The 20813-nt window shown below is 43.3% G+C and overlaps 1 protein-coding gene across 5 annotated transcripts in view; it reads right to left on the reverse strand.

Annotated features, from left to right (window-relative positions):
• The window catches only part of tjp1a (tight junction protein 1a), a 203865-nt gene that overhangs the window by 99067 nt on the left and 83985 nt on the right, over positions 1–20813 (reverse strand). For all 5 annotated transcript variants that reach the window (XM_072282091.1, XM_072282094.1, XM_072282092.1 and 2 more), the window contains exon 3: positions 15288–15412. In XM_072282091.1, coding sequence (XP_072138192.1) covers positions 15288–15412 — 125 coding nt within the window. The remainder of the gene's footprint in view (positions 1–15287; positions 15413–20813) is intronic.

A 20813-nucleotide genomic window follows, 5' to 3' on the forward strand; every position in this document is an offset into this window, starting at 1 on the left:
CACATGCTTTGCGGCCCGGTGGTTGGGGACCACTGAATCCTTTTCCCAGGGTTGAAATGTCTAATACCAGAGGGTGTACATCTAAGATGAGAGGGGGCTATTTCAGAGGAGATTTGAGGGGCAAACCTTTTTTGTTAAACAGAGTGGTGGGTGCCTGGAATGTGCTGGCTGACGTTATGGTAGATGCAGATAAATTAAGGACATCTAGATGCCACTCATAGGCACATGAATATGAGAGAAATGGAAGGATATAGACATTATGCAGGTAAAAGAGATTATGAATAAACTCTTCTCAGGCTTGCAGCCAGGCACAGATATCAATATTACCCAATGTCTCAATGACAAACTCTGCCATCTTCTTTAGGGATGATGCCAAGGCACGTCTGGACCTGTGGTAGATATTACTGTCACCTGTCCTGTCTGATTGGCTAGTCCTCAACAAATCAGGTTTCTGCAATCCCACCTTGCTTACAGTCAAATTAAGTTATTACTTAAGTGAGACCTTTATCTTTATTCAAACTCTTTTTTAAAATTCTTTGAGTTTTATTTCAATTGCTTCCTTCATCAGGCATTCACAAAAGCTATAGGCGCTTCACAGTAGTTTTGTGCTGAAGTCAAACCAATGGCCATCGCAAATGCAATGTTAAGCTGCCACTGATTTCTCCAGGTAACCCAAACGGATACATCTCTTTTGCTTCCTTGATGCAGGTTTCCATCTTTGACCAGCGTAAGTTGTGATTTGAGTTTCCTTATAGGTCTGTGGATGGTATTAAACCGGCATTTCTTCAGGATCCTATGATCCTTCCAGAAACCACAATAACTTGAAGTGGGAAGGAGAACATATCAGTACCAACGAAAAGGTAGGAAAAGGGAAAAGGTCCTGAAAAAAGACTACAGGAAGTTAAGAAAGGAGTTGAGAAGCACGACCTCAAAAGTGGTAATCTCGGGTTACTGCCTCTGCCACGTGACAGTGAGTATAGGAATAGAATGAGGTGGAGGATAAATACGTGGCTGAGGGATTGGAGCAGGGGGCAGGGATTCAGATTTCTGGATCACTGGGACCTCTTCTAGGGCAGGTGTGACCTGTACAAAAAGGACGGGTTGCACTTGAATCCGAGGGGGACCAATATCCTGGCAGGGAGGTTTGCTAAGGCTATTGGGAAGAGTTTAAACTAGAATTGTTGGGGGGTGGGAACCGAACTGAAGTGACAGAAGAAAGGGAAGTTGGCTCACAAATAGAGCTTGGAGATAGTGCGAAAGGGAGGATAGGCAGGAGATAGAGAAGGGAATGTGTCTATTTTAATGCGAGGAGTATCATGAATAAAGCGGATGAGCTTAGAGCATGGATCAGCACTTGGAGCTATGATGTTGTGGCCATTACAGAGACTTGGATGGTGCAGGGGCAGGAATGGCAACTACAAGTGCCAGGCTTTAGATGATTCAGCAAGGATAGGGAGGGAGGCAAAAGAGGTGGGGGCGAGGCACTGTTCATCAGAGGTAGTGTTACAGCTGCAGAAAAGGAGGAAGTCATGGAGGGGTTGTCTACGGAGTCTCTGTGGGTGGAAGTTAGGAACAGGAAGGGGTCAATAACTCTACTGGGTGTTTTTTTAATAGACCACCCAATAGTAACAGGGACGTAGAGGAGCAGATAGGGAGACAGATTCTGGAAAGGAGTAATAATAACAGGGTTGTTGTGGTGGGAGACTTTAATTTCCCAAATATTGATTGGCATCTCCCTAGAGTGATGAATTTAGATGGGGTGGAGTTTGTTAGGTGTGTTCAGGAAGGTTTCTTGACGCAATATGTAGATAAGCCTACAAGAGGTGAGGCTGTACTTGATCTGGTATTGGGAAATGAACCTGGTCAGGTGTCAGGTCTCTCAGTGGGAGAGCATTTTGGAGATAGTGATCACAATGCTATCTCCTTTACCATAGCTTTGAGAGGAATAGGAACAGACAAGTTAGGGAAATGTTTAATTGGAGTAAGGGGAAATAGGAGGCTATCAGGCAGGAACTTGGAAGCATAAACTGCAAACAGATGTTCGCAGAGAAACGTACGAAAGAAATGTGGCAAATGTTCAGAGGATATTTGCGTGGGGTTCTGAGTAGGTATGTTCCAATGAGACATGGAAAGGATGGTAGGGTACAAGACTCATGGTGTACAAAGGCTGTTGTAAATCTTGTCAAGAAGAAGAGCTTACGAAAGGTTCAAAAAACTAAGTAATGATATGAATCTAGAAGATTGTAAGGCTAGCAGGAAGGAGCTTAAGATTGAAATTAGGAGAGCCAGAAGGGGTCATGAGAAGGCCTTGGCGGACAGGATTAAGGAAAACCCCAAGGCATTCTACAAGTATGTGAAGAGCAAGAGGATAAGACAACACAGAATACGACCAATCAAGTGTGATAATGGAAAAGTGGGTATGGAACCGGAAGAAATAGCAGAGGTACTTAATGAATACTTTGCTTCAGTATTCACTACGGAAAAGGATCTTGGCGATTGTAGGGATGACTTGCAGTGGACTGAAAAGCTTGAGAATGTAGATATTAAGAAAGGGATGTGCTGGAGCTTTTGGAAAACAGCAAGTTGGATAGGTCACCAGGACCGGACGAGATGTACCCCAGGCTACTGTGGGAAGCGAGGGAGGAGATTGCTGAGCCTCTGGCAATGATCTTTGCACCATCAATGAGGAAGGGAGAGGTTCCAGAGGATTGGAGGGTTGCCTATGTTGTTCCCTTATTCAACAAAGGGAGTAGGGATAGCCCAGGAAATTATAGGTCAGTGAGTCTTACTTCGGTGGTTGTTAAGTTGATGGAGAAGATCCTGAGAGGCAGGATTTATGAACATTTGGACGGGCATAATATGATTCGAAATAGTCAACATGGCTTTGTCAAAGGCAGGTCGTGCCTTATGAGCCTGATTGAATTTTTTGAGGATGTGACTAAACACATTGATGAAGATAGAGTCGTAGATGTAGTGTACAGGTGTCCCCAGCTTTTCGAACGTTCGCTTTACGAAACCTCACTGTTACGAAAGACCTACATTAGTTACCTCTTTTTGCTAACAGAAGGTGTTTTCACTGTTACGAAAAAAAGGCAGCATGCACCCCGAGCAGCCGCTCTCTCCCAGATTCGTAACAGCATTCTCGCCGGCATTGCTTTAACACGAGCCTGTGAGCAGCCGTTAGCAAGATGAGTTCTAAGGTATCGGAAAAGCCTAAAAGAGCTCATAAGGGTGTTACACTTAGCGTAAAACTAGACATAGTTAAGTGTTTTGATCATGGTGAACGAAGTAAGGACAAAGTGAGTTTGGCTTGTGGAAGTTGACGAAAATGATGTTGAAGAGGTTTTGGCATCCCATGACCAAGAACTGATAGATAAACAGCTGATGCAATTGGAAGAGGAAAGGATAACAATCGAAACCGAATGCAGTAGCGAACTGAACGTGAAGCAACTGCATGAGATTTTCACTGCAATGATAATGTACGACTTAGTTTTGAAAGGGTAGGTCGGTTTAGGGGATATTTGCAGGATGGTTGAGTGCTTACAAAGAACTGTATGATAGAAAAATGCACAAGGCTCAGCAGTCATGCAAGCCTTCCACATCAGCCACAGCAGACGATGAACCTCAACCTTCGACATCGAAGCCGGCAGTCAGAGGAGAAGATGAGCTGCCTGCCCTAATGGAAACAGACAACGATGAGATGACACCCCAGTGTCTCACCACCCCAACCCCCAGGCCGCGGACAGATACCGATTCATGGAGAATGCAGCGATAGCCAGGAGGCACACAGCACATCTTTAAGAAAAAAGCTGAAATAAACTCGCTAATTAATTAGGTGCCGCCCGACACATAAAAGTCGGCCCAGATCAGAGGCGACGCAATCGGCAATCGTCTCTGATTTGAGCTGACAATTACGTGCCGGGTGTCACCTAATTAATTGCTTATTTTGACTCTTTTCTTAAAGATGTACTGTGTGCCTCCTGGCTACTGCTATACCACTGCATGCTTCGCGGCAATGTATCGGTCGGCGGCCTGTGACAACTCAGCCAAACACTCCATCATCAGTGTGCTCGACGCTGTCCCAATTCCGGTAAGTGATACTACACTGTACATACATTATTTCTACTTTATATTGGTTGTGTATTTTTACGTGTTATTTGGTATGATTTGGCAGCTTCATAGCTTAAAGGTTACTGGAGAGAGTGTTTTTGCCAACAGCTCATGCGTGAAATTTTCTGCCGAGAGCGCTTGCTTGAGATTTTCGCTAAGGAGGACAGTGCAGGCAATAATTGTGGAAAAGTATTTCTACTTTATATAGGCTGCGTATTTATATCATTCCTGCTTTTACTCTATGTTACTGTTATTTTAGGTTTTATGTGTTATTTGGCATGATTTGGTAGGTTATTTTTGGGTCTGCAAACGCTCACAAAATTTTCCCATATAAATAAATGGTAATTGCTTCTTCGCTTTACGACATTCCGGCTTACGAACCGTTTCATGGGAACACTCTACCTTCGGATGGCGGGAGAAACCTGTATATGGATTTTAGCAAGGCATTTGATAAGGCACCCTATGCAAGGTTTATTGAGAAAGTAAGGAGGCATGGGATCCAAGGGGACATTGCTTTGTTGGTCCAGAACTGGCTTGCCCACAGAAGGCAGAGTGGTTGTAGACAGGTCATATTCTGCATGGAGGTCGGTGACCAGTGGTGTGCCTCAGGGATCTGTTCTGGGACCCCTACTCTTTGAGATTTTTATAAATGGCCTGGGTGAGAAAGTAGAGGGATGGGTTAGTAAATTTGCTGATGACACAAAGGTCGGGGGTGCTGTGGATAGTGTGGAGGACTGTCAGAGGTTACAACAGGACATTGATAGGATGCAAAACTAGGCTAAGAAGTGGCAGATGGAGTTCAACCCAGATAAGCATGAGGTGGTTCATTTTGGTAGGTCAAATATGATGGCAGAATATAGTATCAATGGTAAGACTCTTGGAAGTGTGGAGGATCAGACGGATCTTGGGGTCCGAGTCCACAGGACACACAAAGCTGCTGCGCAGGTTGACGCTGTGGCTAAGAAGGCATACAGTGCATTGGCCTTCATCAATTGTGGGATTGAGTTTAAGAGCTGAGAGGTAATGTTGCAGCTATATTGAACCTGGTCAGACCCCACTTGGAGTACTGTGCTCAATTCTGGTCACCTCACTACAGGAAGGACGTGGAAACCATAGGAAGGGTGCAGAGGAGATTTACAAGGATGTTGCCTGCATTGGAGAGCATGCCTTATGAGAATAGGAGAGACCCTGGAGAGATTTGTTCTGGAGCTGCTCCGGTCTACGGTCAGGCCACACTTAGATCCCCTCCAGTTCGCCTACCAGCCCCGACTAGGAGTTGAGGATGCCATCGTCTACCTGCTGAACCGTGTCTACGCCCACCTGGACAAGCCAGCGAGCACTGTGAGGGTCATGTTTTTGACTTCTCCAGTGCGTTCAACACCATCCGCCCTGCTCTGCTGGGGGAGAAGCTGACAGCGATGCAGGTGGATGCTTTCCTGGTGTCATGGATTCTTGATTACCTGACTGGCAGACCACAGTACGTGTGCTTGCAATGCTGTGTGTCCGACAGAGTGATCAGCAGCACTGGGGCTCCACAGGGGACTGTCTTGTCTCCCTTTCTCTTCACCATTTACACCTCGGACTTCAACTACTACACAGAGTCTTGTCATCTTCAGGAGTTTTCTGATGACTCTGCTATAGTTGGATGCATCAGCAAGGGAGATGAGGCTGAGTACAGGGCTACTTTGTCACATGGCGTGAGCAGAATTATCTGCAGCTTAATGTGAAAAAGACCAAAGAGTTGGTGGTAGATCTGAGGAGAGCTAAGGTACTGGCAACCCGTTTCCATCCAGGGGGTCAATGTGGACATGGTGGAGGATTACAAACACCTGGGGATACGAATTGACAATAAACTGGACTGGTCAAAGAACACTGAGGCTGTCTACAAGAAAGGACAGAGCCGTCTCTATTTCCTGAGGAGAGTGAGGTCCTTTAACATCTGTCGGATGATGCTGAGGATGTTCTACGAGCCTGTGGTGGCCAGTGCAATCATGTTTGCTGTTGTGTGCTGGGGCCAGCAGGCTGAGGGTAGCAGACACCAACAGAATCAACAAACTCATTCGTAAGGCCAGTGATGTTGTGGGGATGGAACTGGACTCTCTGACGGTGGTGTCTGAAAAGAGGATGCTGTCCAAGTTGCATGTCATCTTGAACAATATCTCTCATCCACTACATAATGCACTGGTTGAGCACAGGAGTACATTCAGCCAGAGCGTCATAGGAAGTCATTCCTGCCTGTGGCCATCAAACTTTACAACTCCTCCCTTGGAGGGTCAGACACCCTGAGCCAATAGGCTGGTCCTGGACTTATTTCCTGGCATAATTTTGCATATTACTATGTAACTATTTATGGTTTTATTACTATTTAATTATTTCTGGTGCAACTGTAACGAAAACCAATTTGCCCCGGGATCAATAAAGTATGACTATGACTATGAGTGAAGACATTAAGCGTCACTGCAGAAACAAGACTCTAATCTCCTACCTAAACATCAGCTTTAAAAATTAGTACAGGTGTCCCCCGCTTTTTGAACGTTCGCTTTACGAAACCTCGCTGTTACGAAAGACCTACATTAGTTCCCTGTTTTCGCTAACAGGTGTTTTCACTGTTACGAAAAAAGGCAGCGCGCGATAAAAGACAGTGCGTGCCCCGAGCAGCCAAGCTCCTCCCCCAGAACTGCATTCTAGCCGGCATTGCTTAAACACATGCCTGTGAGCAGCCATTAGCAAAATGAGTTCTAAGGTATCGGAAAAGTCTGAAAGAGCTCGTAAGGGTGTTACAATTAGCGTAAAACTAGACATAATTAAGCGTTTTGATCATGGTGAACGAAGTAAGGACAAAGTGAGTTTGGCTTGTGGAAGTTGACGAAGATGATGTTGAAGAGGTTTTGGCATCCCATGACCAAGAACTGATAGATGAAGAACTGATGCAATTGGAAGAGGAAAGGATAACAATTGAAACAGAATGCAGTAGCTAACGGACCAAAAGTGAAGTCGTCCAGGAACTGAACGTGAAGCAACTGCATGAGATTTTCGCTGCAATCGACAATAATGATTGCAGAAAAGTACAACTTTAATTCCGAAAGGGTACGTAGCTTTAGGGCATATTTGCAGGATGGTTTGAGTGCTTACAAAGAACGGTATGATAGAAAAATGCGCGAGGCTAAGCAGTCAAGCATACTGTCATTTTTCAAGCCTTCCAGATCAGCCACAGCAGACGACAAACCTCACCCTTCGACATCAAGGCAGGCAGAAGATGATGACTTGGCTGCCCTGATGGAAACAGACAATGCTGAGATGACACCCCAGTGTCCCACCACCCCAACCTCCGGGCCGTGGACCGATATATTACTGCGGAGAATGCAGCAGTAGCCAGGACGCACCCAACACATCTTTAAGAAAAAAGCCGAAATAAACAAGCTAATTAATTAGGTGCCGCTCGGCACGTAAATGTCGGCCCAGATCAGAGGCGACTGCCGACTACATGAGATTTTCGCTACAGAGAACAGTGCGGCAATGATTGTAGAAGTATTTCTACTTTATATAGGCTGTGTATTTATCATATCATTCCTGCTTTTACTATATGTTACTGTTATTTTAGGTTTTGTGTGTTATTTGGCATAATTTGGTAGGTTATTTTTTGGGTCTGCGAACGCTCACAAATTTTTCCCATATAAATAAATGGTAAATGCTTCTTCACTTTACGACATTTCAGCTTACGAACCATTTCATAGGAACGCTCTACCTTCAGATGGCGGGGGAAACCTGTAAACGGTCTGCTGTAAAATCCAATGTTTGGTAATAATTGACAACCAGAGAAGAGAAATATCCTCTTCCTATATACAGTAAATTTGAAGAGCATAGCCTAACAAACTTCTAAATTCAAATTCATATTGCCTCCTTCCTTTAAATTAAACATGCTGTGAGGGAGAAAATGGGTAAAAATGATGAACACACGCGAAATGGTGGAGAAACTCTGCAGGTTCGGCGACATCTATGCAGGAAAATGGACAATTGAAATTTCAGGCTGAGACACTTCAAACAGGAACAAAATGATTAGTCATTGTAATGCATACAAAAGAGACAGCAGATGCTCGAATCTAGCACAAAAACAGAATGCAGTAAGAACTCGGGAGTCAAATGGAATTGGTTTATTATTGTCAGATATACCAAAATACAGTGAGAACCTGTCTTGCAAACTGTTCCTCCAGATCAAATCATTGAAGGATGCATTGAGGTAGAAGGCGATAAGTTCAAGTTCAGTTATTCAATTTAACCGTACACATGTATACCGTCAAACAAACAATATACCTCCTGACCAAGGTGCACAACAGTACATAGAACTTACATGTAACAAAGTAATATTATCACAAATGAATTAAGAAATAATAAGGTGCATTTCTGACACAAGTTAAAAAGTAAACAGCATAACACTACTGGTGCTTCGTATGTGATGAAATTGATGAAATCTGGGTGGTGGCTGGGAATTCAGTAGTATTACAGCCTGTTTCCCACCCTACCATTCTTGCCCTAATGCTACAGTACCTCCTGCCTGATGGTGGTGGGGGGGATCAAAGAGATTGTTGAACGGATGGAAGGGATCATTGATATTGCTACGGGCTGTGTATGCAGCACTCCTCATAAATGTCTCTGATGAGTGGAAGAGGGACCCTGATAATCCTCTCTGGAGTCCTCCCAATCCTTTGTAGGGTCTTGTGGTCAGATGCCTTGCATTTCCCATAGCAAGCCTCACTCGCCTCAATCTCCTCAGGAAGTGGAGGTGCTGTCCAAAATAGTGGTGTTGAGTGACCAGGTGAGATGTAAAGTTTAAAAGAGAGGTGAGAGTGGACATCAGACTGTTGGAAAACGATGATGGACAGGTAGTAATGGGGAACAAGGAAATAATGGACAAACTGATTCAGTATTTTGCATCAGCCTTCACTATGGCAGACACTAGTAGAATGGAAAAGTTCCAGGTGTCAGAGAGCATGTGTTGAAGTTACCACAATTAGAGAGAAGGTTCTTGCGAAACTTAAAAGGTCTGAAGGTAGATAAGTCACCTGGACCAGGTGGTGTACACCCCAGGGTTCTGAAAGATGTGGCTGAAGAGATTGTGGAGGCATTAGTATTAATCTTTCGAGAATCACTGGATTCTGGCATGGTTCCAGACGACTGGAAAATTGCAAATGTCACTCCATTGACCTCAGGAGTTGGAAAGATGTTGGAGTCGATTATTAAGAATGCGGTCTTGGAAGCGCATGATAAAGTAAGGCATTGTCAGCATGGTTTCCTCAAGAGAAAATCTTGCCTGTTAGTCCTGTTGAAATTCTTTGAAGTAGTAACAAGCAGGATAGACAAAGGAGAATCGGTTGATATGGTGTATTTGGATTTTCAGATTTTGACAAGGTGCCACATGAGACTGCTTAACAAGCTCTGAGCCCATGGTATTGCAGGAAAGATTCTAGCATGGATGAAGTAGTGGCTGATTGGCAGGAAACAAAGATTGGGAATAAAGGGAGCCTTTCCTGACTGGCTGCCGATGACTAGCGGTGTTCCACGCGGGTCTGTGTTGGGATTTATTTTCTTTATGTTATATATCTACGATTTGGAGGATGGAATTGATGTCTTTGTTGCAATATTTGCAGATGATGTGAAGATAGGTGGAGGGGCAGGTAGTTTTGAGAAAATAGAGGTGCTACAGAAGAACTTAGATTAGGAGAATGGGCAAAGAAATAGCAGATGGAATACAGTGTTGTGAAGTGTACAGTAATGCACTTTGGTAGAAGAAATGAAAGGATTGACTATTTTCTGAACAGACAAAAAATACAAAAAAACAGATGCAAAAGGATTTAGGAGTCTTTGCACAGGATTCTCGAAGGTTAATTTGCAAGTTGAGTCTGGTGAGGAAAGCAAATGCAATGTTAGCATTCATTTCAAGAGGACTAGAATAGAAAAGCAAGGCTGTAACGTTGAGACTTTATGAAAGACTGGTGAGGGCTCACTTAGAACACTGTGAACAGTTTTGGGCCCCTTATCTTAGAAAGGACTTGCTGAAACCAGAGAGGATTCAAAGGAGGTTCACAAGAATGATTCCAGGATTGAATGGCTTATCATGTGAAGAGCATTTGATGGCTCTGGGCCTGTATTCATTAGAATTCAGAAGGTTGAGAGATGACCACATTGAAACCCATTGAATGGTGAAAGGCCTTGATAGAGTGGATCTGGAGAAGATGTTTCCTATGGTAAGAGAGTCTAAGACCGGAGGACACAGCCTCAGAAGAAAGGGGGTGTCCTTTTATAACAGATAAAGAATTTATTTAGCCAGAGAAGGGTGAATCTGTGGAATTCCTTGCCACAGGCAGCTGTGGAGGCCTTCTATGTATATTTAAGGCAGAAGTTGATAGATTCTCAATTGTTCTAAGCAAATTGCCTAATTCTGCTCCTATACAAGACCGTAGGAGCAGAATTAGGCCATTCAGCCCATCAAGTCTGCTCTGCCATTCTATCATTGCTAATCCCTGATCCCACTCAACCTCATACACCTGCCTTCTTGCCATAAACTTTCAACTTCCACCTTAAATATACCGACGGACTGGGTTCCACAGGTGTCTGTGGTAGAACATTCCACAGATTCACTACTCTTTGGCTAAAAAAAAAAATTCCTCCTTACCTCCGGTCAAAACAGTAGCCCCTCAATTTTGTGGCTGTCCCCTCTAGTTCTGGACACCGTCACCACAGGAAACGTCCTCTCCACATCCATCTTATCTTATCCTTTCAACATTCGGTACATTTCAATGAGTTCCCCCAACATTCTTCTAAATTCCAGTGAGTATAGGTCCAAAGCAGCCAAACTCTCACATGTTAACCCCTTAATTCCCAGAATCAACCTCGTGAACCTCCTGTGGACTATCTCCAATGACAACACATTCCTTCTGATATCTCATGGTCTTATGTGCACTCTCATCAACTTGATACTCCTAACTCTCTCCACAGAGGAGCTGTATATGTGCAGTGAGGAGTGGTCAGCCTGCACTTCCTAACGTCTACCATCACATCCTTGGTCTTGTCCATGTTGAATTTCAAGCTGTGCTCTCACCATTCTATCAGCTGCTCAATGTCCTCTCTGTATGTTGACTCTTCATCATTGTTGATGAAGCCAGCCACTGTTGTGTTATCAGTAAACTTGATTTGAATCTAGTAATTTAGTCATGTGCCAGCAGCATGAACTGCAGAGGGCTGAGCACACAGCCCTGGGAAGCACCAGTGCTCAGCGTGATGGAGTGAGAGATGTTGGTGCTAACATGGACTGACTGTGGCCTTTCTGTCAAGAAGTCCAGGAACCAGCTGAAGAGAGGTGTGGAGACCCAATGAGGACAGTTTATCTAGCAGATTCTGAGGGATGATTGCCAAGCTGAACTTGATAAACAGCACCATGGCATATGAGGCACCATTTTCCAAGTGGGCAATGACATCATCAATGGACCAGTTTGAGTGTTGAGTGATAAGTAAACTGGAAAGGGTCTAATGTAGCAGGAAGATGGGATTAATGTGATCCATAATCAGCCACTTGAAACACTTCATCGTTGTTGAGGTCAGTTCCACAGGACAGTAGTTGTTGAGGCAGGTGACTGTCATCCTCTAGGGCACCGGGATAATGGTGGCCACCTTGAATTCTGAGGGGACAGTGAACTGTTCCAGAGAGATAAAACAATGATAGTGAAACACTTAGAGAAAATGTAGTGCAGACAAACAATGAGCTGCAAGATCAAGCAGTGTAGGCCTGATGCAGGTCAAGAACTGACCAAGGGGGAAGAGGAATGGTTGCCAGTACATAATAGTATGGAGTGGGATAGATGTAGAATATGTTGGGAAGCTGAAACAAGCTGGGTGGGGCGAGTGACTGGGAAAACCAGGTGAAAAAGTGAGACATGAGAGGAGGGGTTGGGTTACTGGGAAACAATATGTTCATAGTAAGGTACCCAAGTGAAACATGGGAAGTCTTTCTTCCAATTTGAGTTTGGCCCCTCCGTAGCAAAGGGGAAGGTGAGGACAGATAGAGTGCGAGTCTGAAGGAGAGCTGAAGTGACATTTGACCAGAAGCTCGAGATGGTCATTGCCGACAGAGTGCAGCTGTGTCACAAAATGGTCATCTCGTCAGTGCTTTGTTTCACAATTGTAGAGGAGGCCACAATGGGAGCAGGCCAGTTAGGAAGAGCAGCAGGTCCCAATGGAAATCAGAAAGCACTGGGGAGAAGGGAAGATGGGATTGGTGCTCAGATCATGTTTGAGTTAGCAGAAACAACAGAGGCTGTCACCTCCTCCCTGGTAGCTCTCCCCCCACCCCCCCACTCCTATGTTCCACTCTTCTCTCCTATCAGGTTCCTTCATCTCCAGCCCTTTGCGTTTTCCATCTGCCACCTCCCAGCTTTTTACTTCATACTCCCCCACCACCTTTTAGTTTGTCCTCCTTTCCCCCACCCCCAACTCTTATTCCAGCATCCTTCTCCCCCACCCCACCACCTTCCTTTCCACCACTGAGGAAGGGTCTCTGCCTGAAATGTCAATTGCTTAGTTATTTCCATAGATGTTGCTCGAACTACTGAGTTTCTCTAGCATTTTGTGTGTTGTTGAGGGTATATTGGATGTGGAGATGGATGAGGTAAAAGCTGAGGACTAAGGGAACTATTGATGCTCTGCGAGGGAGGGGTTGGTAAGAACAGCAAATGCATGCCAGGGCACCAACTCTGGCACAGAACCCAGCAGCACAGTAGCATAGCAGTGAGCATCACCTCTACAGCGCCGGTAACCTGGGTTCAATTCTTACCACCAATGGTAAGGTGTTTGCATGCTCTCCTCAAAACTCAGAGGGTTATTCCAGGTAGTCCAGTTTCCTCCCACATTCCAAAAATGTACATGTTAGGGTTAGTAAGTTGTGGGTGTTCTATGTTGCTGCTGGAAGCGTGGCAACACTCGCAGACTGCCCCCAACACATTTGGAACTGTGCTGACTGCTCAGGCAAACCATTTCATTGTATGTTTCAAACCATGTGACAAATAACCTAATCTTTGATTTTCACCTTAGATTTCAGTTTTCTATTTTCAGCGTTGGGATCTGGGCAACATTGCCCATCCTTAACAGCTCTTTTGAAGGCAACATAAAATGCATTCTTGAATGGAACAGTGCAACTGAGTAGCCAGATGGGTTGCCTCAGTGGGCAGTTAAAGAGTTAACCAGCTGGCGATCCAGAATAATCTTTAAAACAGACTAGAAGATGACAGATTTCCTCTCATAAGCTATAACACATAGAAACAGAACTAGCCCATCGAGTCTGCTCTGCTGTTCCATCACGGCTGATTCCAGATCCCAGATCCCATGCAACCCCATACACCTGCCCTCTCACTGTATCCTTTGATGCCCTGACACATCAGGGAATGATCAACTTCCACCTTAGATATACCCACGAGTTAGCCTCCACCGCAGTCTGTGGCAAAGCATTCCACAGATCTACTACTCTCTAGCTGAAAAAATTCCTCCGTACCTCTATTCTAAAATGTTGCCCCTCAATTTTGAGGCTGTGCCTTCTAGTTCTGGATACACCCACCATAAGAAACACCCTCTCCACATCTACCCTACCTTGTCCTTTCAACATTCAGTAGGTTTCAATGACATCCCCACGACATTCTTCCAAACTTCAGTGAGTACAGGCCCAAAGCTGCCAAATGCTCCTCATATGTTAACCCCTTCATTCCTGGAATGACAAAGGGTCTCGGCCTGAAACGTCGACTGCACCTCTTCCTAGAGATGCTGCCTGGCCTGCTGCGTTCACCAGCAACTTTTATGTGTGACAATATTCCAAGAGTGGTCTGACTTGTCTTAAAAAGCTTCAGTATTATCTCCCTGTTTTCATATTTTATTCCTCTTGAAAATAAATGCCAAAACTGCATTTGCCTTCTTTACCACAGACTCAAACTGTAAATTAACCTCCTGAGAGTCTTGCACAAGGACTCCCATTCCTCTGCACCTCTGTGAGAACCTTCTCCCCATTTAGATAATAGTGCGTACTTTTGTTCCTTCTATCAAAATGCATCATACACTTCCCAACAAAGCATTCTATCTGCCACTTCATTGCGCATTCTTCCAATGTGTCTGTCCTGCTGCAATCGCATTGCTTCCTCAGCACTACCCACCCCTCCACTGACCTTCCTATCATCTGCAAACTTTGCCACAAAGCCATCAATTCCATTATCCAAAACATTGACAAACATTGTGAAATGTAGCAGTCCCAATACTGACCCGAGGAACACCATTAGTCACCGGTGACCAACCAGAAAAGGTCCCTTTTATTCCTGTTCGATGCCTCCTGCCTGTCACCCATTCCTCTATCCATGCCAGTATCTTTCCTGAAACACCATAGGATTTTATCTTGTTAAGCAGCCTCATGGGTGGCACCATATCAAATGCCTTCTGAAAATGACGGGGGGGGGGGGCGGGGGGGGGAGAAGGAGGGCAGCGAGAGAGCGAGATAGGGGGCCAGCGACAGACAGAGGGTGAGTGAGGGGAAGCGCGAGATGAGGGAGAGGCAGCGAAGGGGAGGGGGGAAGATGGACAGTCAGAGAGAGGGGGACGAGACAGAGCACCCGAGAGAGACTCTCACAGTGAGAGATATTGCTGCTGATTCTCGAGTTGGTAGAAATTGAAATGAATCCATGTTGCAGACTAACATCAAAACAGCGAGCTGTTGGCCTTCCCTCTCCATGTGTGATACTTTTCTCTCCCTTGTTAATGAGAAAGAGCCAGTAGGATGTCAAACTGCTGGGATGACCAGTGGCTTCCGATGGACTGTGGATCATGTCTCTTTGGGTGCTTGAAGAGTGGGTGGGTGGTTACTGTCTGTTGGGCATGGGGGCAGGAGAAGGAGGAAGGGTTGATGCTTTGCTGCTGCTTAAGTATCGAGCAGAGGTGGAAGGAGGCTTTGGGGATTCCAATGTTTTTCTATTATACACTTTTTGGGGAATTTTCCCTCTGTGGATGTCTGTGAAGAGTAAGAATTTCAGGTTGTATACTTTATCCATTCTCTGATGTTAAATTGAACCATTGAACCCTCTCATTCTTAACACAAAACTGAATACTTCAACACATTCATTACATGTCATCAAAGGTTATTTTTGTGCACTTACTGCAGCAATCCTTCAGCAGGGCCTCCTTTCAACACATCCGAAATGACAATGGAGGTTTCGCCACTCTGAAAGTGGGGGTTATCCTTTCCTCCTGATATTGCAATCCCAAATCCAAACCCAGGAGCCTGAAACGTAAAGAAATATCACTCACTGCAACTGATAAAAACTCAAAGTGTTAACACATCAGCTAACCAACATATAATTTAATTGTTCTTGGTGGTCTGACTCTCTGCTACAACTATAACACAATGCTGGAAGCAGCAAGCAGCTGCAGTGTGCAAAGAAACATTTGACATTTTGAGTCAGATTTGACATTTCAGACTGGATAAAAACAGGTATGTTAAATTGCAAGAGGGGAGACGCAAAGGGAAAGGATGTTAGATGCAGGTCAAAGTTGTGAAGGTAACACAAGATCATAAGATACAACTGCAGTCAACTAGCTGGATTTGGAACCTGCCGTGTCATCATTTGCCTATTCTCGCCTTGTAATCCCACTCTCAGGGTGAAAAAACAAAAATTCTGACTCAACCTTCTGGGTGAAGAAATATATCCTCTCAAATGAGTGGCCACTTGTATCCCTAGATTTAAATTGCTGCCCAAGAGGAAAACATCCACCTTGTCAATCCCTATCAGAACCTTTCATTTTTCACTAAGATTGCTTCTCAAGTTTCAATGCAAGTGAGAATGGGCATAACCAGCTCCACCCTTTTGTCATATTGGAACACCCAAAGTGCAGTAATTGTGCACAGTGCTGGACTTCAGCCCAAAAATATCAACTATTCCTTTCCTCCCGCAGATGCTGCTCGAACCAGGATTCCTCCAGCAGATTGGTTTTTGTTCCAGGTTCCAGCATCTGCAGTCTCTTGTGTTCTCAATCTCTAACTGCTCCCATTAACTCACTGACAAGGTAACCTTATTTGCAGCTTACCCCTATGGTCTGCCGGTTGGAGACATCCAAACCCTCCCCAGCATCCTCAGCAGCTGAGCTTCTTTCTGTTTGTAATTTTTTTTTATTGAATTTCATCATCAAACATTTCTAGAAGATGAATTTCACATACTGTACATATATATCATATTTGTCACAAATCTCCACGTAATACTTATCTGAGGTATAGACTTATAGAAAGGAGAGGAAAGAAAGAACAATCGAAAGAAGAAAACTATGTACAGAGTAGGGAGTGATTTTTTTTTACAACATATTCATTGACTTGTGAGAATAAAATCAGGCCCATGAGGTGTTATGTAGTTAAACCATTTTTCCAGTATGAATAAAATTGTTCCAACTTATGATTAACTGATGCTGTTAATCATCAGCAATGGACATTTTGTAAATGTCCATTGTAATTTCCATCCATACATTTAAATTTATGATAACCATTTCCTGGTAAGGGTCTTTTTACCAGCCACCAGCAATAGATTCTTTAAATATTTATCTCTTTTCAACCATTCTTGAGATATATACCCAAAATATATGGTCTTACTCTCTAAGGGCATTTCACACTTAAAGATGTCTTGTAGGGCATTATGTGTCCCACTCCAATAATCTTCGATAATGGGGCATTCCCAGAAAATATGATAATGGCTTGCATTTTGATTTCCACAATTTCTCCAGCAAACGGGGGGGGGGGGGGGGGGGTTACTATCATAATGGGATTTCTGAGAGGGTGTAATAAAATATCTTATCAAGTTTTTCCACCCAAACTCCCTCTATTTCTGTGTACTGGTACACTTCCATTGATACCTCCATATTATTGTCCAGTCTTCCTCAGATATTATTATCCCTCCTTCCTTCTCCCATTTTGTTTTAATGTATGAAGTCAAAAGCGTTTTAAGATTTGACAAACCCTTATAAACGCTTGAAATTATTCTGCTACCTTTGTCAGAATTATATGCTTTTCTAAATAGCTCTATCAGACATGTACTTGCCTTGGTTACATTTTTAACCATCCTTTTAACATACTGTCACATCTGTAAATACCGGTAAAAGTCTTGTTTTTCTAACAAGTGTTTCTCTTTGAGCATTTCAAAACTGAACAGTGTTCCTTCTTTCATTATACTGCAAATAGCTGTTATTCCTTTAGCTTAAATCTAGTATCCAGTTTATTTGGCGTAAAATCCGAGTCACATGCACACCATCTAAGAATTACAATCTCTCTCTAGTTTATATTCTTTTATAATAGTTTTCCATATTTTAAGAGTCCATTTCACCCAAGGGTTATCAATAGTATTTATGTAACTTTGTAGGTTGCTATCAGCCAGAATTGCCCGTATGGGGATAGAAAGTATCCTCTCCTCAATGTTTTTCCATTGAGCGTCATATGATGGTTTGAACCAGCTTCTTGGGTCACCTTCACAGTTCCGACAAAGGGTTTTTGATCTGAAACATTAACTGTTTCTCTTACTCAAGTGTTCCCAACCTGTGGACCCTGGACCCCTCAGTTAATGGTAGGGGTCCATGGCACAAAAAAAGTTGGGAACCCTTGCTCTAAATGCATGTGGTCTAACCGAGTATTTTCTGTTTTTGTTCTAATTTCCAATATCTGCAGTTTTTTCCCCCTACTCGTATTCCATACTCCTTTTCAAATGGTCCAACATTTCATTATCCTTCCCAATTAATTGATGAATATGCAAGGAACTTCTGAGTACGAGGCTCCAAGTCCCTTTATGTTCTATGTCTTGTAGCAGTCAGATTAATCATTTGCTTTTTTATTCTTTTGTTATAAATGGATAATCTCATGTTTTCCACCAATTTGCACAATCACTTCACAATCTACAACCGTTGTGAATAAAAATAAAACTTTAGCCATATACTAGGAGAGTAACACTTACTGAAATGCTAACTTCACTATCAATTGCCAAGGGATTTATTCACCCAGATGTTAATGTTTCTTGAGTTTACTAACGGTCTAATTGAAGGAATGCAGCAACCTAATTGAGGTCAGAATGGAATGGAGAATTCAAGTAGGTGATTGTAAAGGCAGGGGGTGCCTTTGAGAACTGAGCACATATTGTCTGTATAACCTGTATGTACAGTACAATTTTTCCAGTGCAAAAGAGACCACAATTTGGTGAATTGGAAGCAGTACAGGTAAATCACTATTGTATTTGGAAGGACAATGATAGGAGGGTGAGAGCAAAAGGACAAGTGTTGCATATGTAGTAGCTGCAGGGTGAAGTACCATCAGTGGTGGACTTCTGGAGATAAAAGAGAAAATCAGGGAGTCGCACAGGGAACAACCTTTTCAGTATAGCATAGTAGAGTAAAGTTAGTATAACATTGCACAAGGGCTTCCCAAGGAAAATGGAAGCTACTTTATCAGGTGTAAAAAAACACAACAACAAATCCCAAACAAGAGAAAATGTGCAGATGCTGGAAATCCAAATAACACACACAAAATGCTGGAGGAACTCAGCAGACCAGACAGCACTTATGGAAAAAAATACAGTCGAAGTTTCGGCCAAGACGTTGCCTGCACTTTTTTTCCTCCCCATATATGCTGCCTGGCCTGCTGAGATCCTGCAGCATCTTGTGTGTTGTTAGCAAAAATAAATCTGTTAATTGATTTAAATATGGCCAAAGTTCAAAATTCAAAGTACATTTATTATGTGCAGACACTATATATAACATTGAGATTCATCTCCTTACAGGCAGCCACAAAACAAAGACACCCAATTAAACCCATTTTAAAAAAACATCAAACACCTACTCTGCATAAAAACAAGTAACGCAAACAATGAAAATAAGCAAATGACACTCAGAACTAAAGATAATGAAAATGAGTCCACAGCCATGAAGCCAGACAGCCAGTCGAGGAGCTGTTAGTTACAGGCCACAGCCTCAGTTCAGCTCAGAGACGAATACACCTCACAAGCAGCGAACTGAAAACCAGCCTGTCCCTCACCTCTGACCCCAACCACTCTGGCAGGTCACACAGGCAGTTCAAAAGCCAATCTCCAAAAGGGAAGTTACAGGCTATTGATTGCAATGATCATTTGACAATAACTGTGATTAATAAAATAGTTCATAGTTGTTTTTGCTGTCAGCAAGTCGTTGCTGGCCTTCACCAGTACCATCTTAAACTGGAAATCCAAACTCGAAGGGTAGAAATTGTTGCACATTCTGAGCTGAAATTTCTTACACCGGGTACATAATTGAAGCCACAACAAATCACATCTGCTTTAACTTCTGCCAGTCTAACAAGGAAGAAGCCCAATGATGCATATACAATGGAATTCAGCAAACCAGAGAATGAGGGGCTTTTGCTATTGCTTGCATGGTGGGGAGGTGTTGCTTCAGCTGGTGTAAGTGGGGAGAGGGGGAGGATCAATGCTTTTCCTGCTACTTGTGCATGGGAACTGGGGGGGGGCTTTCATGGTTCTGATATTACTATCGTTCATTCTTTGGGGTTTCTTGTTTCATGATGTCTCTGAAGAGTAAGAATTTCAGGTTGTATACAGAATACATTCTTTCATATTAAAATTGAACCATTTGAACATTTACAGAGCCTGCCATTTTACCCATCATTTAAACCACTCAGAACAAAGACCAGTTCTTCATCCATAACCCTGCAGATTTCTACCTCCACCAGTGGGCTCCACATCTTTTACCATGAGGAATATTCTATCTTCCTTTACTCTCTCAAGATTGCTAGTAATTTTATACACTTCAATTTGGCCTCCAGCTCCGCTCTTTCACACGTGCAATCACACCTTTCCTCCAATGTGGTGCCCAGAACCATATACAAACACTCAAGGCCAAGGTCCAGTTAGTGTTCAAAATAGTCCCAACATAACCAATCTGCTTGTCTATTCTATGCCTCAGATAATTAAAATATCCCATATGCCTTAACCCATTTATCAAGCTGGCCTATTAATTTTTCCAAGGGTGAATGGATATTCATTCAAAAATCAATAAACTGCTACTGATAGTATATTTGCAACCTTGTATCAGAACCTCCTTTTATTCCCCAAGTGGCCAAATCATCCACTTTGTTGTACACCCTGTGGCTTGCTTCCTGTCTACCACTCTTTGCTTCTCGTTGAGTCAGTTATGGATCCAATTTGCAGCTCTTCCATGAGCTCTGACCTTTTTGATTAACCTATTTTAGACCTAGTCATAAACCTTAATAAAATCTGCATAAAATGTCGTGGTTACATCGACCTTATGCATTACTATTTCAAAGAATTCATGTTAGTAAACACAAGCTTCCACTCAAACTGCTGTAATTAATCAGCCTCTTGAGAAATGACATAACATTGAACAGAAAGAGGCCTTTTAGTTTGGACCAAACTAAATTAGTAATCAAATGACCACTAAACTAATACCTTTTGCCTACACAATATTCATATCCTTATATTTCCTGCGCATATGTGTACATAAGAACACCTTGAACATCTCTATGGTATTTGCCTCCACCACCACTCCAGGACGTACACTCGAAGCACTGTGTAAACATATAATATATAAATAATCTCTCACCTTAAATTTATGCTCCCTGGTATAAGACATTTCAACCCTGGGAAATA

The sequence above is a fragment of the Mobula birostris genome, chromosome 18, assembly GCF_030028105.1.
Source record: "Mobula birostris isolate sMobBir1 chromosome 18, sMobBir1.hap1, whole genome shotgun sequence".
Lineage (NCBI taxonomy): Eukaryota > Metazoa > Chordata > Chondrichthyes > Myliobatiformes > Myliobatidae > Mobula > Mobula birostris.